This window comes from Mercurialis annua, linkage group LG2 (assembly GCF_937616625.2).
Source record: "Mercurialis annua linkage group LG2, ddMerAnnu1.2, whole genome shotgun sequence".
NCBI classification, from domain to species: Eukaryota; Viridiplantae; Streptophyta; class Magnoliopsida; order Malpighiales; family Euphorbiaceae; genus Mercurialis; species Mercurialis annua.
Window position 1 is genome coordinate 2,955,854 of NC_065571.1, and position 18,230 is coordinate 2,974,083.

At 31.1% G+C, this 18,230-nt stretch overlaps 2 protein-coding genes across 2 annotated transcripts; one reads left to right on the forward strand and one right to left on the reverse strand.

Annotated features, from left to right (window-relative positions):
* The first annotated feature begins 8,202 nt into the window (after window positions 1-8,202).
* LOC126669193 (uncharacterized) lies at window positions 8,203-9,415 on the forward strand. The gene is made up of 2 exons (XM_050362595.1): window positions 8,203-8,518; window positions 9,111-9,415. Exons 1-2 carry the CDS (start codon window positions 8,218-8,220, stop codon window positions 9,224-9,226), a joined length of 417 nt encoding a protein of 138 aa, XP_050218552.1. The 5' UTR covers window positions 8,203-8,217; the 3' UTR covers window positions 9,227-9,415.
* An 817-nt stretch (window positions 9,416-10,232) lies between these two features.
* Window positions 10,233-14,236, reverse strand: LOC126669192 (uncharacterized). The gene is made up of 10 exons (XM_050362594.1): window positions 13,900-14,236; window positions 13,721-13,815; window positions 13,289-13,353; window positions 13,072-13,115; window positions 12,839-12,916; window positions 12,520-12,673; window positions 11,753-11,929; window positions 11,475-11,534; window positions 11,256-11,383; window positions 10,233-10,473 (listed from the first exon to the last, which is right to left on the reverse strand). The coding sequence occupies exons 1-9, from the start codon at window positions 14,037-14,039 to the stop codon at window positions 11,273-11,275; spliced, it is 924 nt and encodes a 307-aa protein (XP_050218551.1). The 5' UTR covers window positions 14,040-14,236; the 3' UTR covers window positions 10,233-10,473; window positions 11,256-11,272.
* Between the last annotated feature and the right edge of the window lie 3,994 nt (window positions 14,237-18,230).

The window sequence follows — 18,230 nt, forward strand, 5'->3', positions numbered from 1 at the left end:
ATGCTAACCTTAGAGTGAAATGCGTAGTTTAGGGTAAAATGAGGATTCCAAAGCCAAATGTAAGCTTTATCGTACTAATTGAATAATAATATACATTACATGTATAGAAATTTGAGGGTGTAATTTAGTGAAGAGATTTGTTTTGTTTGTCTTCATTCAGTTGAGTTATTCCTTCTCTAATAATTAATTAATTCCTTATTCATATTTATATAAGCCTTCTCATATACAAACTATCTTTCACTTTTTCATAAAAGAAATAAAATACTATAAAAGCAAGTTATCACATATTTTAGTACACTTTTTTATTGATCATAATACTGAAGGATTAACAACTCTATATTATTGATAATAATTGTCATATTTTTTAACATTCACAAACACAAAAGGCAATCTTATATATATAATTAATTTAGTTTTTGTATTTTATATGAATATTCGAGTAAGTTGTTGCAATTTTTTGATATGATTTTTTTTATTTAATCTATTTTATATTGGACGATTTTTTTTTGATCGGGGGGAGGTTTGTGGGAAGAATTGAATTCACGACTTTAACACTTTGTGTCGAACGCTTATTCCATTTAAACGACAACTTTTAAATAATTTTAGTGTGTACATGTATATAGTAGTTATTTTAATAGTAACAAATAATTATAAATGTTGTGCCTAGTGGTAATATTGTGTGAGGTAGTGTGTGTTAGTTGGGCAGACTTTGATTTTATAGGGTATGATTTTCGCCTTAATCAAATAAAATCCATTTATATAATTTTGACCTACCAAACACTTTGTCTTTAGATTTCAAATTTTGAAATACCACCAAACCTCACTCCCTCCTCTGGCCTATCCTCCGTAGTTCACACTTGCAATCACTAAACTATAAACATTTCTATCATCATTTAATCATGACCCTTTTTTGAATTCAAACTATATATTATATCTAATATTTCCCTCTCTAGGTTCTATTCTCTTTCATTCTTCTTCCTAATTCATCTTTATAAGTTGATTAAACTTGTAACTAAGCATAACCTTCTTTTTAGGATCTTTTGCATTATACAATTCAAATCCAGATTCAGTTTAATTAACATCAATTTACTATTTAATAGTCAAACATCTGTTTAAAATGTTACAAATATCTCACTTAATCTTAAGTTTGAATATTTAATCAACCATAGATATTATGAAAATTGCTTACTTAGACCTTGTTGTCGTGAGGTTATGCACAACGAAGTGAACGACAATTAAGCAACAAATATTAAAAAATCTAACATATTCTTTCATTAATCCACATTTTTCTCGCATTAATATGTTTTTGATGAAGTGAGTTTATGTAAAATCTCTCATGAAATTGATATAGAGTATTTTTTTTTTAAGTCAATACAATCTAGTAATTGAGTACCTTCAGACCTCAGACACCGTCGGCCTTTTCGTTCATGGTTCGAAAATTGACCAACAAACATATGTTACATGATTAATAATTATATCTGCAAAAGTATAGTAGTAAAAAGCCACTCCACTATCACACTATATGTTACAGCAAATTAAATGGCATACCCACTAAAAACCCTTTTGTGGTTAGTGGAAAATTTAAGCTCATGAATCATGCATAATTATTTTTTAAATTTATTTGCATTTTCATGATTGCCTCTTGAAAATTTTAAATTATTTAATGATGTTTGATAATATTATTAACTTTATTCACAAATAACGCGCATATGAATTTTTCTTAAATTGAATTAGTTTGATAATTCAATATTTATTTATAATATAATTTGAACGTTGCTAAAAGGAAAGCAAAATGGAGGAAAGAAAAAAAAAAGGATGATTGAAAAATGGGGCATCGCAGAAGGAACTTTTGTAGGTATTTAGGAACCGTTACAAGGTTTAAAAATAAAGATGTCTAAAAACTTTTAAATGATATGATGATTTGATCTTATGAAATATCAAATTTGTGGGCTGTCTAGTTTGACCACTACACCTCTTATCTTAAATATGCTTCATTTGCTAAGGTCCCATATGTTTTTTTAGTTGTAAATGCGGCATTGGTCCCCTCCATTTTTCTAAGTTGTGAATATAGTTATATATTGGCTAATTAATCACCGACGGTCCTCGACCTTTGCTCTAAGCTTCCGTAAACCCCCCAACCTTTCAAAAGCTTCCCTAAACCCCCCAACCTTTATGGCGGCGCTCATTCACGGTCCTTATGGACGAAAATACCCCTAAGCGCCGTCTTTTTTTGGCGGCTACAATTCTAAAAAAAAAAAAGACGGCGCCACGTGTCATCTGACATGTGGCAAAATATCTAAAAAAAATTGAAAAACCCAAAACACCCTTACAACTATTAAAATTTAATTAAAACAAAAATAAAAAATTAAAGCAAATCAACCCATTCAAACCACTGAATTATCGAAACCGAACCGCCACAACCGAACCCGCCTCCGGTCATCTTCTCAGGTGAGAAAACGACCAAGCTCGTCGTCTTCTCACCTGAGAAGACGACCGTCTTCTCAGATCTGAGAAGACGAGATGCTGCTCGTCTTCTCCGGTTGGGAAGACGAGCATCAGCTCGTCTTCTCCGGTTGGGAAGACGAGCAGCAGCTCGTCTTCTCCGGTTGGGAAGACGAGCAGCAGCTCGTCTTCCCTGAGAAGACGGGCTGATGCTCGTCTTCTCCGTTTTTGAGAAGACGAGCAGCAGCTCGTCTTCTCCGTTTTTCAGAAGACGAGCTGTTACTCGTCTTCTGCACATCTGTTCTTGAAGAACAGATTCAGATCTGCTCTCCAAGAGCAGATTCCGATGGGTAGGCGGCGGGTGGTGGTCGGCGGCGGGTGCGGTGAGTGGTTCGGGTTGGCGGGCGGATTGACCGTGGGTTGGGTTTGATTAAGTAAATTTGATTTGGTTTAATTTTTTAGGGGGTATTTTGGGTGTTTCAATTTTGTTTTGACATTAAATGACGTGTCAGTTAACATGTGGCGCCACTATTTGTTTTTTTCCAAAACAAAGGACAGCCGCCAAAACCAAAAGGGTAGTTTCGTCTATAAGGGCCGTGAATGGCGCCGCCACAAAGGTTGGGGGGTTTAGGGAAGCTTTTGAAAGGTTGGGGGGTTTACGGAAGGTTAGGGTAAAAGTCGAGGACCGTCGGTGATTATTAGCCTTATATATTGCATTATTTTCTTTTTAAATTTAAAGATTTGCTTGAAGTTTTGAATGGATATATTGAGATAAAAAAAAACATAATAGTTGTTCTTGAGCAAGTCAAAGTGAAAACTTAACAGATAAAAAAAAACAAAGTGAAAACTTAGGGTCAAAAGCTTGAGTGGCATCAAATCTTTGTTTGATGCATGCATCAATTTGGTACCTTATTTTTAAGGGTTAGTCAGTAAAAAATACCCTCGTATATTTGATTTTATTCGTAGATGGCACAAAATTTTAAAAATTTCAAATTTTTGTCAATTTTCAATTTTCAGCTTCAATTATAGCCATGTGTCTAAGTTAGAGTGGAAAAGGTTCAATATAACCTTCACATTGTTTCATGTTTGAATTTTTTTGATGATAAAAATACACACGGAAACAATATGAAGGGCATATTTGAATTTTTATTCACTCCAATTTGTTCATTGAAACTGAAAATTAAAAATTAAATTCAAATTAAAGATTTTAAAGTTTAAGCCATAAAAAAAGTCAAAAATATAAAATATTTTTAGATGATTAAGACAATATGTATTCTTTTGATGCCATTTATTTTTTATTTAAGGCAGGGATATTTTAAAAAAATTATGTCATAATGTGGCAATGGGAGTTATATAAGTATTGAATGGTGACAAATGTTTCCTTTATGTATCAGTTTAGTATCAAATGTTTTTTTCTTGAATTAATCTGGTAGCAAATCTTTTCCTTATGTATCAATCTGGTACTTTATTTTTTTTAAGAAAAATGCTTTATAACCCACCTTTTATAACCTTCCTTACTTTATGTGGCGATGGTTCGTTCGTCCGGTCCCTTCCAAAAGTGTATATCTCAAAAACCATAATTGAATTCATTCGCTCTTTTATTGCCACGTCAAGTGTTACAAGAAAATGGGTTAAAAAATATGGATCATTTAGCATAACTCATTTTTCAATTTATAAAACCGAGGCTGACGAATATACAAAAAATATTCTTATTGTTACATCAGAAGTAATTGACCTGAATTTCATATATCACTCAAAACATACTTCCTATGTTTATTTCTAATTGTCGCTTTAGGAAAATGTTTTTATCTATCAATAGTTGTCACTTTAAAATTTCTATGTGGTTTTTACAATAGTATTCTAAATTTGACCTTATTATTAAATTACTTCATTAAATAATAGTTCAATTGTTAAAGATAAATCATCTAATAGTGGGTTAATAACTCTAATTCTAAAATTAAATTTGTTAATAGTGGAGTTTATAAATAAGGTCATACTAGTCTTTGTGTTTGTAATTTTAAACTAAAGAAGTAATTTTTAATCTTAGCAATCTAACCTAAAAGCGAACTAAAAATGAACGGAGGGAGTAATAAAAACAATCAAATAAAAAAGGTACCAAATAGATATATGAAAGAAAGATTTGGTACCATGCAGGCTATTAACCCAAAAATCTAAGGGGTGAGATTTTCAATTATCCAATGGAAGACATTTAAATAAAAGAAAAGGTAATAATTTAAATGCTTAATCATCGAGAAAAAAACCCACCTTTTAACCTTTTTTCAGTCTCACCCGATGTTGTAATTTTGTCCAATTCATCCGAATTCGCACATTTGGGTTTTAATTCCACCCTCAAATATTAAATTGATCTCTTCTCCATTAAAAAAAATTCAAATAAGTCATTCATTTTTAACTTTTTATGTGAAAAAGAGTTCAAATTAGTAGTTTATAAGGATTTTTATGAATTTTTTTCGAGTGTAAAATAGTCCAATTTGATTTTAAGGGTGAAACTGAAAACCAAAGGTACGAATTTGGGTGAATTGAACAAAATTACGATATCGGGGTGCAATTGAGAAGGGGCCGAAAGGTGGAGATTTTTTTGGTGATCGAGTCTAATATAAATAAAAGAAAGGCCAAATGTTTTAAAAAGGTCAAACCTTTCATAAAAGTTTCACAAAAGTCCTGACTTTTCAATTTTGTCGATTTTGGCCAAAAACAAATTATTTGGTTTCAATTGTGGCCAACTCTCAATTTGATTTCAATTTGCCTATGTGGAGCCTATGTGGCATGCCAAATATTGAAAGGTCAGGACTTTTGTGAAACCAAATAATCCATTTTTGGTTAAAATCGACAAAATTAAAAGGTCAGGACTTTTGTGAAACCAAATAATCAATTTTTGGCCAAAATCGAAAAAATTGAAAGGTCAGGATTTTTGTGAAACTTTTGTGAAAGGTTTGGCCTTTTCACAACATTTGGCCTAAAAGAAAATGTAAAGTATCTGAAATAAATATGAACTCAAGTGAATCAAATTGAATAATTAATGGATTGAAATTCAAGATGAAATCACATAATTCATTATTAATGGATTGAATTTCAAGATGAAATCGCACCAAACCCACGGCCAAACATACACAGGTCAGTCTGAAGTAAAATTTGTGCCTCTAATTTTACTGTGTGTCCTATAACTCAGAATTGTCAGAAATAATCAAATTCAATAATTCATCATTTACGATTCGTATTATTGGATTTGGATTTGATTTCCAGCTTTTATTTACCCTACCACTGAGACCATTTGTATTGTAGCTTATTGTTCTATTTGATTCCTTCTCTAACTAATTTTCAGGAGATAATACATATAGCAGATGATTTTGATGCCAACATTTATCAATATTATCAATCCGTACCCACTAAATCAATCAAATTTTCAAACTTTATATGATGAATTGAGATTACTTTTCATTGCAATTTTCAGTCAGTAAGATTCTGCTTTGTCCATATGCTAGCAAATCACCACCTACCATTTTCTTTACCATACAACTGAATTTTTGTTATCTATAAACATGAAAATAGTGATCATTCCGTTCTTTGAATTGTGATTCAGGATCATATAACTCATTTTCAACTATTTTGATCAATTAAAGACAATATTCTCAAGTTTTAGGTCAATTAAGGACCATATTCTTTATTTTTTTTATTAATTCAATGGTCTTTTTGGTCCTTTAAATTTGTTCATATCGTATAGTTTATCCAGAAAATAGACAGTGTTATTCTTAATTGATAAAATGACTGAAGCTGAGTTATATGACCCTAAGTTACAAGTTGAAGGACCGGAATGACCGTTTACTCTAAATGAAAATGAATACCTAAATGGCATAGTATTTGATATACTAAAAGTTTTAAGAATAATGAGAGATGTTAGGTATTAGTCTTAATCCCCACATCTAATTCTATTGATGAAAGTTTTATCCTATGGATAAAGATGACCATTTTCCATATTACAACTACAAAGTACGTATAAAACCAATAAATAAATGAGTGATAATATTTTATACTTTTGAATTGATTTTTATTGTTGATTTATATCTCTCTTTCTCAAGCTCTTATTCCTTTTTTTTGGATAATTTACTCTGATGATCTCCCAACTTTCTGTTCTCTCCTCCCATTATAATTCTATTTATTTGTGACAGTAAAATCTTTCAACTTTAATTTCAATGCACTAAACTTTTATACACTTAGTTTACTTTCATTTCTTTCATTAATTTTAGATGACACGGTGATGAACTAGACCACATAGGCACAAATAACAAAATTATATATTTAATCCATACAAAGATCATGTCACGTGTTAAGACTGAGTACCGTTGCTTAGACAATATTGGTATTACAACTGAATGTGGCACGTCGTGATTTTAATGTATAACGTGGTGCGATGTGGATTAAATAAATAGTTTTCTTATACATATAGATGTTCAACTTATCACCCCAATTAAAATTAAAGGAAATAAAGCTAAACAAACAAGAGAAATTTCTTATCAAAAAAAAACAAGAGAAAGTTTTGATGTCATAAAATCAAAATTAAGGGATCTTATTATTACAAAACAAAGAAAAAAAAAGACTAAAATGTGGAAAAAATAAAGTTGAAATGAGCCTCATTTCTAATTCCCTAAGCTAGACAAATATGTTCTTTCATGTTAATTGTCAAAACAATGCAAAGTAAGGCCCATATAAAAAGTGTTGGGTTTGGATGTCCAACCCAATCAAAACAACTTATGTAAAACATAAGCCATAGTCTTCTAACCAAAGTAATTTCATTAAAGAAATTCATATGATTCAAACTTTGGTCAAATGACAACTACCCCTCACATCTAAACTATTGACACTCACTCTTACATATAAGCAATGCTTTAAATCTTCCTTAAATAGGAAGCTCTACTTGATGGGTACTAAAGAACATATTCACAAGCAGAAACTATAGCTTCTTCATTTGGAATTGAAGAAATGTACCATTTATAACATTGAATATGAATGTGGTTTGGTGATACTGATAATTAATAATTTTCCTGAAATTCATTTGAAATAAACAATAAGGAAAATCATTTGCTAGAAATGATTCATTTGAGGAACAATTCTAATCTGTCTTCAACCATCCTTATTACAGATAAACCTTTTAGTTTTACCATAGCTAAATCTCACTTTCCAGTCAGCAAATCTATGCACTTTAAAGGCAACCAAAGGACAGGTGGAGATAGGAAGAAGCATACTTGTACAAGACTCTTCACTATAAAGCTGATGTTTACTTAAAACACAAAGAAACCCACGAGTGTGTGCCATAGAGTGCAAAACCCAACCAAATCCAATATGATATTATAAACAAAATTCATTTTCTTAGTTAGGTTCGGTTCGGTTTTGGACTTGTAAAGTTAAGTTTTCATATACACCGAACTGAAAAAATTGAATCGAGAACGGTTCGATTTTGGAGATAAAAGAATGTCAGTCAAACTGATTTGAAAAAACCGAATAAATTTGTTTTCACGTTTTTTTAAAAGAAAATCAAATCGGTTTGATTCGATTCGAACCGAATGCACATCCCTATGAGTGTATCACCCTAAAAATGAATCCTTGATGTTTCTATACCATGTGTCATCTACTCTCTTGTATAATTCTTGATGTTCTTCATTCCTGTAGTTATGTCAACAAGGTATGACAGTTTCTAGAAAATATAAATTAGGGTGAGGAAGAGCTGAGATTTGTAAAACTAAAGAAGTGTATAAAGCACAGATGATTGGTGGGGTGGCTTGCTTGCTTCTTCTACTACAAGTGAAAAAGGGTTTGAAAATGACACTGCACCAATATCCAAAATGTGAATTGCATGATTGGACTGCAATTTTTCTCCTGCAACAGTCCCCTTATTTAACTCACCCTTGTCTTACCAAATCTTACAATTTTTCTGTCTCTATTATTTTACCTCTCGGCTCTCACTTACATGAGCCACACCCACTTCTCCAAATGAGATGGCTCCAATCCCTCCTCTCTCCATTGAAGAAACTTTGGTTTCGTCTGCATTCGACTCCGAAAAAGAGTACGTAATCACTTAATCTCTGCTACATTCATCCCACCAATGATCACTCTCTAATTGCCATTGATCTTCGTATATTTTTATTGCTTACGATTTCACATTGTCATTACCACATTGTATTGTTTTCTGAAACAACTTAATAGGCTAAATCGATAGTAGGCATTCTTACCCTCTTTTCTGTTTCTTAATCCGTTTTGCTTCCACCAGAGTAACCTATTCATTGTGTCCTTTTATCTCGATATTCTACCGAAACAACTTAAAAGGCTGAATTGACAGTTGTCATTCTTTCCCTCGTTTCTGTTTCCTAATCCGTTTTGCTTCCACCGGAGTAACCTATTGTGTCCTTTTACCTCGATATCGATACTCTATCTCGAATGTGTATTTAGTTTTTCTGCAATATGATTAGATATTCACAATCTATTCTTACAGATTCTTTTACCTAAACTGATATTTGGTAGTTTTAACTAAACGGATTCTTTTATATTGATATCCTATCCCATATAATTATTTAAATTTGCTTCAATATGATTTAATATGCACACTCTAGTCTTACGGATTCTTTTAACTAATCCGATATTTGGTTTGAATTTCTCAGGTAGAGGGATATACATTCTATACGAGGATGTGAAATCTTGCCCTTATGAAGATGTGCAAGTTCTATGGTCAATACTAGTGGAGTCGCATACGCCTTCCATGCCATCAAAACAATGAAGGGCAAAAATACCAACACAGTACATAGTTGCATAAAAATGAGAGTTTTATGTACATAAAAATATTTATGATGTTTTATTTACTTTTGTGAAAGGTTTTTTTTCCATTTTTTGTTTTCTATTTTTCCATTTTAAGTTACTTGTCATCTCAGTTACATATTAGAAATAGAAACATCACTTTCCCTGTCTAGCATTTTGTTTTCCAATTATTTTTCCTCTTTTTAACTTGACAAAGATTTTTACTTTTATAACTCAAATACCGTCTTTAATTGCAAAATTCTAAACATACTTAATGATTAATCACCAAATGAAGAAGCAAAGGGTGAAGTGTAACTCTACTATTCTTCTATTTTAGCTTCTTATTGTTGGTTTGTCAACTTCAGCAGTTGGAAATAGCAGTTTGTTTCTTGTTTTCATATCCTACTGAAGTTGACCTAAAGAATGGGATGAATAGATCAACTTACATAATTATTCTATTCCTTCACTAAATTTTTAAACAATTACAGACTACAAGAAATCACAAACCAGCACCATTAATTTACTAGGTTATATGTATTTGTGAAATAAACGAAGAAAATTAATTATGTGATTGTATTGTGTAGGGGAATACTTTTTGTTTAATTCTAAACATGCATATTTTTACTTAACTAACTTTAAACTAGTAAGAAACTTAAATACTTTACCTAACAAGATTAATTATTCTAATCACGGGTTGCATGAATTTATTTTTTTAATTGGGTGAAAGGAAGGCGTCTAGTTAAGTAATAAGAAAATGAAACTTACACTTGATCTTCAGTAAACAAATTATAAAAATAATAAAAGAAACACAAGGACAAATGAATTTATTTTTTTAATTGGGCGAAAGGCAGGCATCTAGTTAAGTAATAAGAAAATGAAACTTACACTTGATCTTCAATAAACAAATTATAAAAACAACGAAAGAAACATAAGGACAATACTAATAAATATATTACTATTTATGAATAGCATTCTTTTCGAACTTGTAATAACTTGAAAGCAAATGCACAGAATTATTATTAAATTTCATATTGTGCATTTTAACAAAATCAATGATATGATCACAATATATGACATTCTAAGAAGATTATGATTATTGAGTGCAATGCATAAAACCTGGCAAGGAGGAGGCAGGTGAAAAATGAAAGTAAGCATAGAAAAATCCAGAGGATTTCTTCATTCGCTGCTTCAAATTTGAAAGGCCTTTCAATCAGCCTCAAAGTCTGGGTTCTGCAAAAACTTTTCAACTTTTAGACTAAAAAACCAGGAAGATCAAACAATGAGAAGTATATGATACGACTGAATACAAAATTGATTATGGAATGTTAGCGCCCATAACGGCGTACTGATGAACTTGGTGATGTCATGTCATGTCAACAATCCCCTAGTCATGGAAGGCAATGCAAAGAATTTTTTTCCACGAGCAATCATCACTATAAACTTTGGGATATGAGAAGATTTCAGTTAGTAGAACAAAAAAAAATTATAACCGTTTATTTTCCACAGAAAAGCACCAGATCTCTTAGCTAGATGTTTCAGTCCTTTTTCAAAAGAAAGTTATTTAGTTCAGATCCATGATTGGTAGAAGGAATGCTAATTTTTTTTTGCCAACTCTCAGTGAAGCTTGGGACTAAAAATCCTAAAGACTCAAAAGATCTATAAAAAATTTAAAGATACTAAGAAACAATTGAATACTGAAATGATGATCTTTAATTTTGATTATATTCAAATGATTTATTTTCCTAATTATCATAATCATACATAGTAATATAATTGCAAGAAAATATATTTTTATAAATAAAATCTGATATATAAAAAAATTACAGTAAATGTTAATAATTATAAATATATCCTTACATTTTTATTATTAACACATTTTCATTTCTTATATTATGGAAATAATGGTTTTCGTGTCCGTTTCCATTTCCATGCGATATAGGTCCGAAATAAGCAACCAAATTAAAATTATTGTTCTTGAAAGAAATTCAAGAGACATTTTTGGAAAAAAATACCTGAAGAGTCTGCACTATTACAAGGCTGATGGAGATGTGTGGTCGATCACACCTGGAAGCCAATTTTTAAAGTACTCTGTGCTGCTAATTTCTGCACGGGAAAGGGCGCCCAGGGGAGTAACAGTAATCTGAAATGACACAAGGTATTCTGTTAACTATAAAAAATATTCAGAAAAGAAATAGAAAAGAAAATATACTATTTGGATTTATATTTCATACATATCCTTCCTGAAGAAATTTGTGATCAGAATCTTCTTCTTCAACTTGTGCTCCCCTCACCTATAAGATTATCAAGTAGACAGATATTTTCTTTAAAAAAAGACTAGTAAAAAAGTGATTAGAAGACAGCATTGTTAAGAAATAGATTTAGCCTTAGGAAATGAAAATGTTCAGAGAATATAATGAGAAGTGAAGAACATAAGTACTACGTCGGCAAAAACATGGACAAAGAACCTTTAAATAAAAAAATTAAACATAGAAAAAAGGAAGTGGCTTACTTCTCTCCTGAACCACATTTGTTCTTCGGATGCATTTGACCCATCAACCTCTGTCTCCACTATCGAATTTGTGTCCATTGTCATTGTTGATAACATTTTCCTTGCTTCCATGCCAGAGTGAACTTGTCTCCACCCCATCTTAAATATGCTTTTACCCTGCTGAGTTAGCTTATAGCCCTAAGACACAAAAAGTCAAAACACCACAGTAACATGTTAGTTTTATGCATAAATAGAATGAATAGTAATTAAATGTTGAAACTAGGATGTGATATGCCTTATGCTCTAAAGTCGAAGGCCACTTTTGATAAACAATCATTCATTAAATCAGCCATTCCTTCACCCAACACCCCAGATTGGCTCCTCTTTGCTAGAAGTCACTCAATAATGATAACATTACTCCAGAAACTTATGAATAATATGTTTCAGCTGAATGAAGAACCTCATATGTTAAGGTTACATGTTCAATGAAACCAACAGAACCACTAAGCAGTACATTTTAAACTCGACAAAAGAAACATGGCCAAACAGGATTGATTTTACAGTTTTCTAAAGCCTGTAAGGAGATCATAAAATACTAGAAGGATTCAGTTGATTGCTCCTGATAAGCATTGGCTTCCTTTTCTTCTAGATACTTCCATCAGATTTCAGCAATATTAAAAATGAATTATAAACACCCATCCCAAAGGATGCTGATGCCGACAGGTTTCCTTAATTTTATATGCAAAACTTATACCAAATAAAGGTTAGCAGGTAAGTATGAAATTTACCTTATGATTTGCAACATTTGTTGGCAAATCTATATTCAGGAAACACCCTGAATGATACGTTTTATTCTTGATCTCAACAATTAAGGCACTTATGATTGGCATACAAGCCTCAGCAGCAAGTGTGTAATCCTGAACAGTGCTTTTACCTCCGACCCTATAGGCTCGCAAAAATTTGTCATATAGGAAAATGAATACTCCTTGTACATATTAAAGGAAAAATAGAGCCAAATACATATAAGGAATAACTGTACACCTTCTAATAAAAACAAAATCCTTATCCTTGATTTAGACATTTGAGTTGGGAATTATGCCTGCTTACCAATCATAGGAAATAGAGACTGAGGGTACACCAAAAAAGAAGGCCTCCCGAGCACCGGCAACTGTGCCAGAGTATTGACTGCATAAACCAGAAGATGACTAAAGTAAAATCATAATGGTAAGTTACTGGATGCCAGTATAGTTGATTAGAAATTAAAGGGGAAACCGAACACTGCCGCTGATTTTTTTTAAAGAATAATAAAAAAAACATAGAAGCGTAATAATAGCACTAACATGTGATAGCCACAGTTGCTTCCCATGTTTATACCACTTAAAACCTGTGAAGTAGGAAATTTAATAAATCAGTACATTTAGGATACACATCGATAACAAGAAATGATCAAAACTTGTCTATAATAAGATAATGTGTTTTAACAATTAAGATCTTAAATTAATCCCATCTAGCTATTTGTTCATTGACATATTAGCTACAGGCTTAGCATAGAGTTACCAGATCAGGAATTGAAGGAAAGAGGGCTTTCGAGACTCCCACAGAAGCACAATCAGCCGGTGTTCCTGAACAAATTCCACGTAATACTTAATAATTTTGTTGATAAAATGGTGATGTTAATTATAACGAGAGGCATATAACAAAATCAGCAAACAGAGATTTTCATGAGGCATATATACATTCTATACTGCTCGCAATGTTTTCCTTACTTAAAAAAACAAATAACTATACAAAATTAGACATAAACACAGCAGGATCACAATATTTTCCATTCACATAATTATAATTTATGATATAAATGCGAACAAAAAATTATAATAACGAGATTTCTAATAAGATAAACTTGGTCATTATTAGAAGCTTAAATACACTCGATTAATTTCTCATAGTACAGTAAAATAAGTGATTAAAAATAAAAGCAGAGTAAAATACCACAAACTGCATAAGCTAAGGTTCCTTCAATATCTGCACGACGAGCAGAAATCGGATGCCGGTAAGTAATTGAATGACTAACCGCTGATTTTTCCCTATAAAATAATTCGTAAAAAATCAGTTCTATTTTACTTAATTACGTTAAACTCAGGAAATGAAATGAAAAGCGTACGACGTACGAATCAGGAGCGCAAACAAGGACATTGAAACGATTAGCGGAGACGAGGACGCGAACAAGCGAGCAGAGACCGGGAGCGTCAATGCCGTCGTCGTTGGTGATCAAGATCGTCGCCTTTTGATCGTCACTGTTGTTTTCCATTTTTTCAGCTTCAATTATTAGAGCACGGCACTAAAAGTGTGAGAGAATAATATAAGAAAATTAGTAATGGAAAAATGGCGTGGAAAGTTTGTGATGATTGTGTTTTATAGTAAATTGTAGGGCTTGGATTGGATTCGATTCGATTCGATTCTCGTTCGTTAATTATGAGGTGCCGGACGGTAGTGACTGCTGCTGGTGGCCATAAATATATGCTGCCCATTGGCGTTCCCAACAACATCTGCTGCTTTTTTCTTCACGTTTTAAATCTTTTATATTTATTTTTCTGTTTTCTTTTTTATATTACAATTTACAACAATTTTACCACTGAATATTGAGTGAATGATCAAAAAAATCCCTGAACTTGGTATGAAATATCAAATAAGCCCAACCTCGCAAAAATGGATCAAATTACCCCGAAACTATGCAAAAACGTATCAAATACCTCCTTCCCCACTCTCACCTTAGAGAGTGAACACACTCTCTGATTTTAAGTGGTTTGAGATGGTTAAAAGTATAAAACAGCCCTTAATATTAATTTTATTCACAAAAATTATATTTAATTATTTTTAAAAATATATTATTTTTTTTATAATTTCAAAAGTTTAAAAACCCTATTGATTTCTAAATAAAAAAACAAGGACTATTTTTAGGGTTTAATTAGATTTAATTTTGGTTAATTATGATTGATTAGAAGTGTAATTAGATAATTAGGAAAAAAGATAAAAAAAATTCCCAATTTTATTAATTTGATGTTAAACTAAATAGAATTAATTGGTATTTTAATTAGAGTTAATTAGGGTTAATTAGGATTAATTTTTACAATTAAATTATTTCACTCTCTTTTTTGGTTAAAAGGGTGAAACCGATCCGGTTTTGCATAGTTGTGGGGTGATTTGATCCGATTTTGCGAGATTGGGCTTATTTGATACTTCGTGCCAAGTTCAGGGGGTAAATTGAACCTTCACTCACAGAATATTCATAGTTTTTTTAAATTGTGATTTTGTATATTTATAGTATTTAATAATCAACTAATCGGGCTGGTTCAGTTGGATTAAAGGCCCGGTTCCTTTGTACTATACAAAAGTCAGCCCACTAAAAGAGAAAATTGGATTCTTTGATGCTGTTTTCCGAAAGTAAGCCCATCTAGACTGTACGAATTAGGGGTGAGAGCAAAATGTCCGACCGTCCTTTTGACCGACCGAAATAAAAAAACAATTGAAAAAAGAATTAATGTCAAAAAAAATCACAAACTTTACATGTTTTTTTATTTTAATCACGCAGTTTAAATTTTCTCATTTTCATACATGAACTATCATTTTTTTTTTCAAATTCATATACGGTGCTGAGGTGGCACTCATTCATTGGTGTAAAATGACCTCCACCTCAGCGAATTACACCAATGGAGCCGTGACACCTCAGTACCGTGCATGAATTTGAGAAAAAGTGATAGTTCGTGCATGAAAATGAGAAAATTTAAACTACGTGATTAAAATGAAAAAACGTGTAAAGTTCGTGAATTTTTATGACATTAACCTTTAAAAAAATTACATCTATACCTCATTTTTTGAAACTTTTACAAAAATTCTTTTTTATCTCTAATCTATCAATGCATTATCAAAAGAAGTGTATCTTTACAAAAATTTCCAAAAAAATAAGATATTTTTGAAAAAAAGCCCAAAAAAATTGCGCAGTTGCGTTAAAATAGAGGCCAGATTTATTTTGATAGAAGTTTTGGATATTCACTTTAGTTTAGTTTTGCATTTTCAATCAAAAAACCGACTGAATAATTAAAATTATAATTTTTTTGGGTATTTTTGTCGGTTTTAGGTGAACTGACTGATATTAAAGGAAAAATTTCAGTTTTCTATTCGGTTTAATTTTGAAATTTTTTCAGTCCAATTTCAATTAAAGTTTAATATTTGATGAGTTTAATTTTAAACCTATAATAGATCGATCAATTTGATTTTAGAAGTTTCAAGTCGGTTTTAACAGGACATGTTCATGGGCTGAGTACCCGCCCAGGCCAGTACCTTTAAGGCCGGCTTTAAACATTAATTTTTTGTTCCAAATCCGGTCCGAGCCTGATTCCAATAAAGTTCGATCCAAGCCTACAAAAATAGAATATAAAAGCCGGATTTGAGTAGTAATAATGAGGTTCGGTCTGGGATCGAGCCGGACATAGACTTACTAAAAATGAAACAGTCCAATAAGTCTGGTCCGGGCTTGAGCCGAACTTGGACTTGCTTAAAAAATGAAACAGTCTGGTCCGAACCCAGCCAAATAGGTCTAATTTTAACTAAACGGGGTGAATTTCTCACCCCTGATAGGAACTAGGAATTTAAAACACACAGTCCAATCATCTTTTCTATGGGGGATAAATTTTTTTTAGACCATAACCAAAGTGACCTACTTACATCATCAAATATTAATTAGATAAATTATCTTCAAATTCGCTCCAACCACAATCATCTTTTCCTATACTAAAAAAATATATTTTTTTTTCATCTTTAATACTATCTTAATCATTTTTTTACTCAAAAATTAATGATTTTATAAATTTACAATATTTATTTAGTGCTCATATAATATGATAAATTAGCTTTTCAATGCTGGTACGCCATATGATTGTGTTGTGCATGTCTCCATTCTTATCCTATGTAGTATAGGCCATCTTCAAACATGGAAATACCTATTAAATGAAATTGGTTCGAGTCATGCCATAATTTTATGGTGGACATGGACAATACATGTGTTTTATGTATAAAAATTGCCAAGTGACATATATGCTTTTACTATCAGGCGATTGCAATATTGTTAAAGGCGCTGTTACCAAATTTTTAGGTCATCTTCGATTTCAATCTAACATCAGAATATAGGATAAATCCAGAAATTAGTATAAAAGTTTATCCAAGCCAACACCATTTTTTTTATCATTGGGAATAGGGATTTTTAACGCTTATAAGAAAAATTAAATCTACATTGTCAATAAATATTATCTAGTACTTATATTATTTAAGCTTAAATACACAAAAAAAATCACCAATTTTCGCGTGTTTTTAGTATTTAACATAATCTTTTAATTTTGAAAAAAAAATACATGAACTTTCAAAATTTTGCAATCAAAGACACCGGCACCGTTTTGGATGTAAAACGGCAACATTTTATATTAAAACAACGCCGTTTTGGATGTAAAATAACACTATTTTTGAAAGGAAAACACGCGTGATCTTAATTGCAAAAAATTGGAAAGTTCATGTTAAATATGCCAAAATTATAAGATTATATTAAATATAACAAAAACAAGCGAAAATTGATAATTTTTGGTGCATTTAAACTTATTATTTAAATTATAGTATAATACTATAATTTATCAATTGGTCAACCCAACACAATTTTTTATTGTTATTGTTGTGTTGAAATAGCACTACACTCAAAGAGTAAAATATACTATTTCCTTTGTTTTTATTTAAACATCTATTGATAGAAAATGTACTTGTCTATCGATAAATGTCACAAAAATTTCTAGATTATTTGTATAATAATATTTAGACTTTTTCCATCTATATGATCACTCTATTAATATATAATTCAATTTTTAAAATTATATTTTCATTAATGGGGAGTAATAAATAGAGTTATATTCTCTTTCATATATACTGAATTGTATGAAAAAGTAGCAGATAATTTAAGAAATTAATTTAAAAGACTGAACCACAAAATTTCCTCCATTTTGTTTTGCATGTTTAAATTTTAAAATAATGAGAGAATAACAATGAATAATCTACTGTTGCATTGCCTTTCACAATTACACAACCATCAATCTCCATACTCCATATTAATCATTATTACCCAATTTAGGATCATCTTCTACATGACAATCTCTATACCACTACCGCATATTTTTAATCAAGCACGTAAATAATTGAAAGTAAGACTTTATATTAGAATAGATATGACATCTCGACAAAGCTGTATTTTTCTATTCCAAAAATATTTACTTTTCATTAACAATATATGGTATAGACGTTGAATAATATTATGTTAAAATTCTGAATTTAATTTTTCCTATAAGCACTTTTTTCTTAATAATATAAGAGATTCACGCATCAAAATTGTTTTAATTGGCTTTAATAAAGCTAAAAAAATTCATTAATTGTAAATAGACTGGTTTGTCGTTGCATAAAAATTTGA

What these genes read in the sequence shown, in the direction of transcription:
- LOC126669193 (XM_050362595.1), top strand. Translation starts at nt 8,218, where the DNA reads ATGATTGGTGGGGTGGCTTGCTTGCTTCTTCTACTACAAGTGAAAAAG. An exon ending in GCATTCGACTCCGAAAAAGA is followed by an intron (nt 8,519 to 9,110) that starts GTACGTAATCAC and finishes TGAATTTCTCAG; the next exon opens with GTAGAGGGATATACATTCTA.
- LOC126669192 (XM_050362594.1), bottom strand. Translation starts at nt 14,039, where the DNA reads ATGGAAAACAACAGTGACGATCAAAAGGCGACGATCTTGATCACCAAC. An exon ending in TTCCTTCAATTCCTGATCTG is followed by an intron (nt 13,116 to 13,288) that starts GTAACTCTATGC and finishes CCTACTTCACAG; the next exon opens with GTTTTAAGTGGTATAAACAT. An exon ending in AAATGTGGTTCAGGAGAGAA is followed by an intron (nt 11,535 to 11,752) that starts GTAAGCCACTTC and finishes ATAATCTTATAG; the next exon opens with GTGAGGGGAGCACAAGTTGA.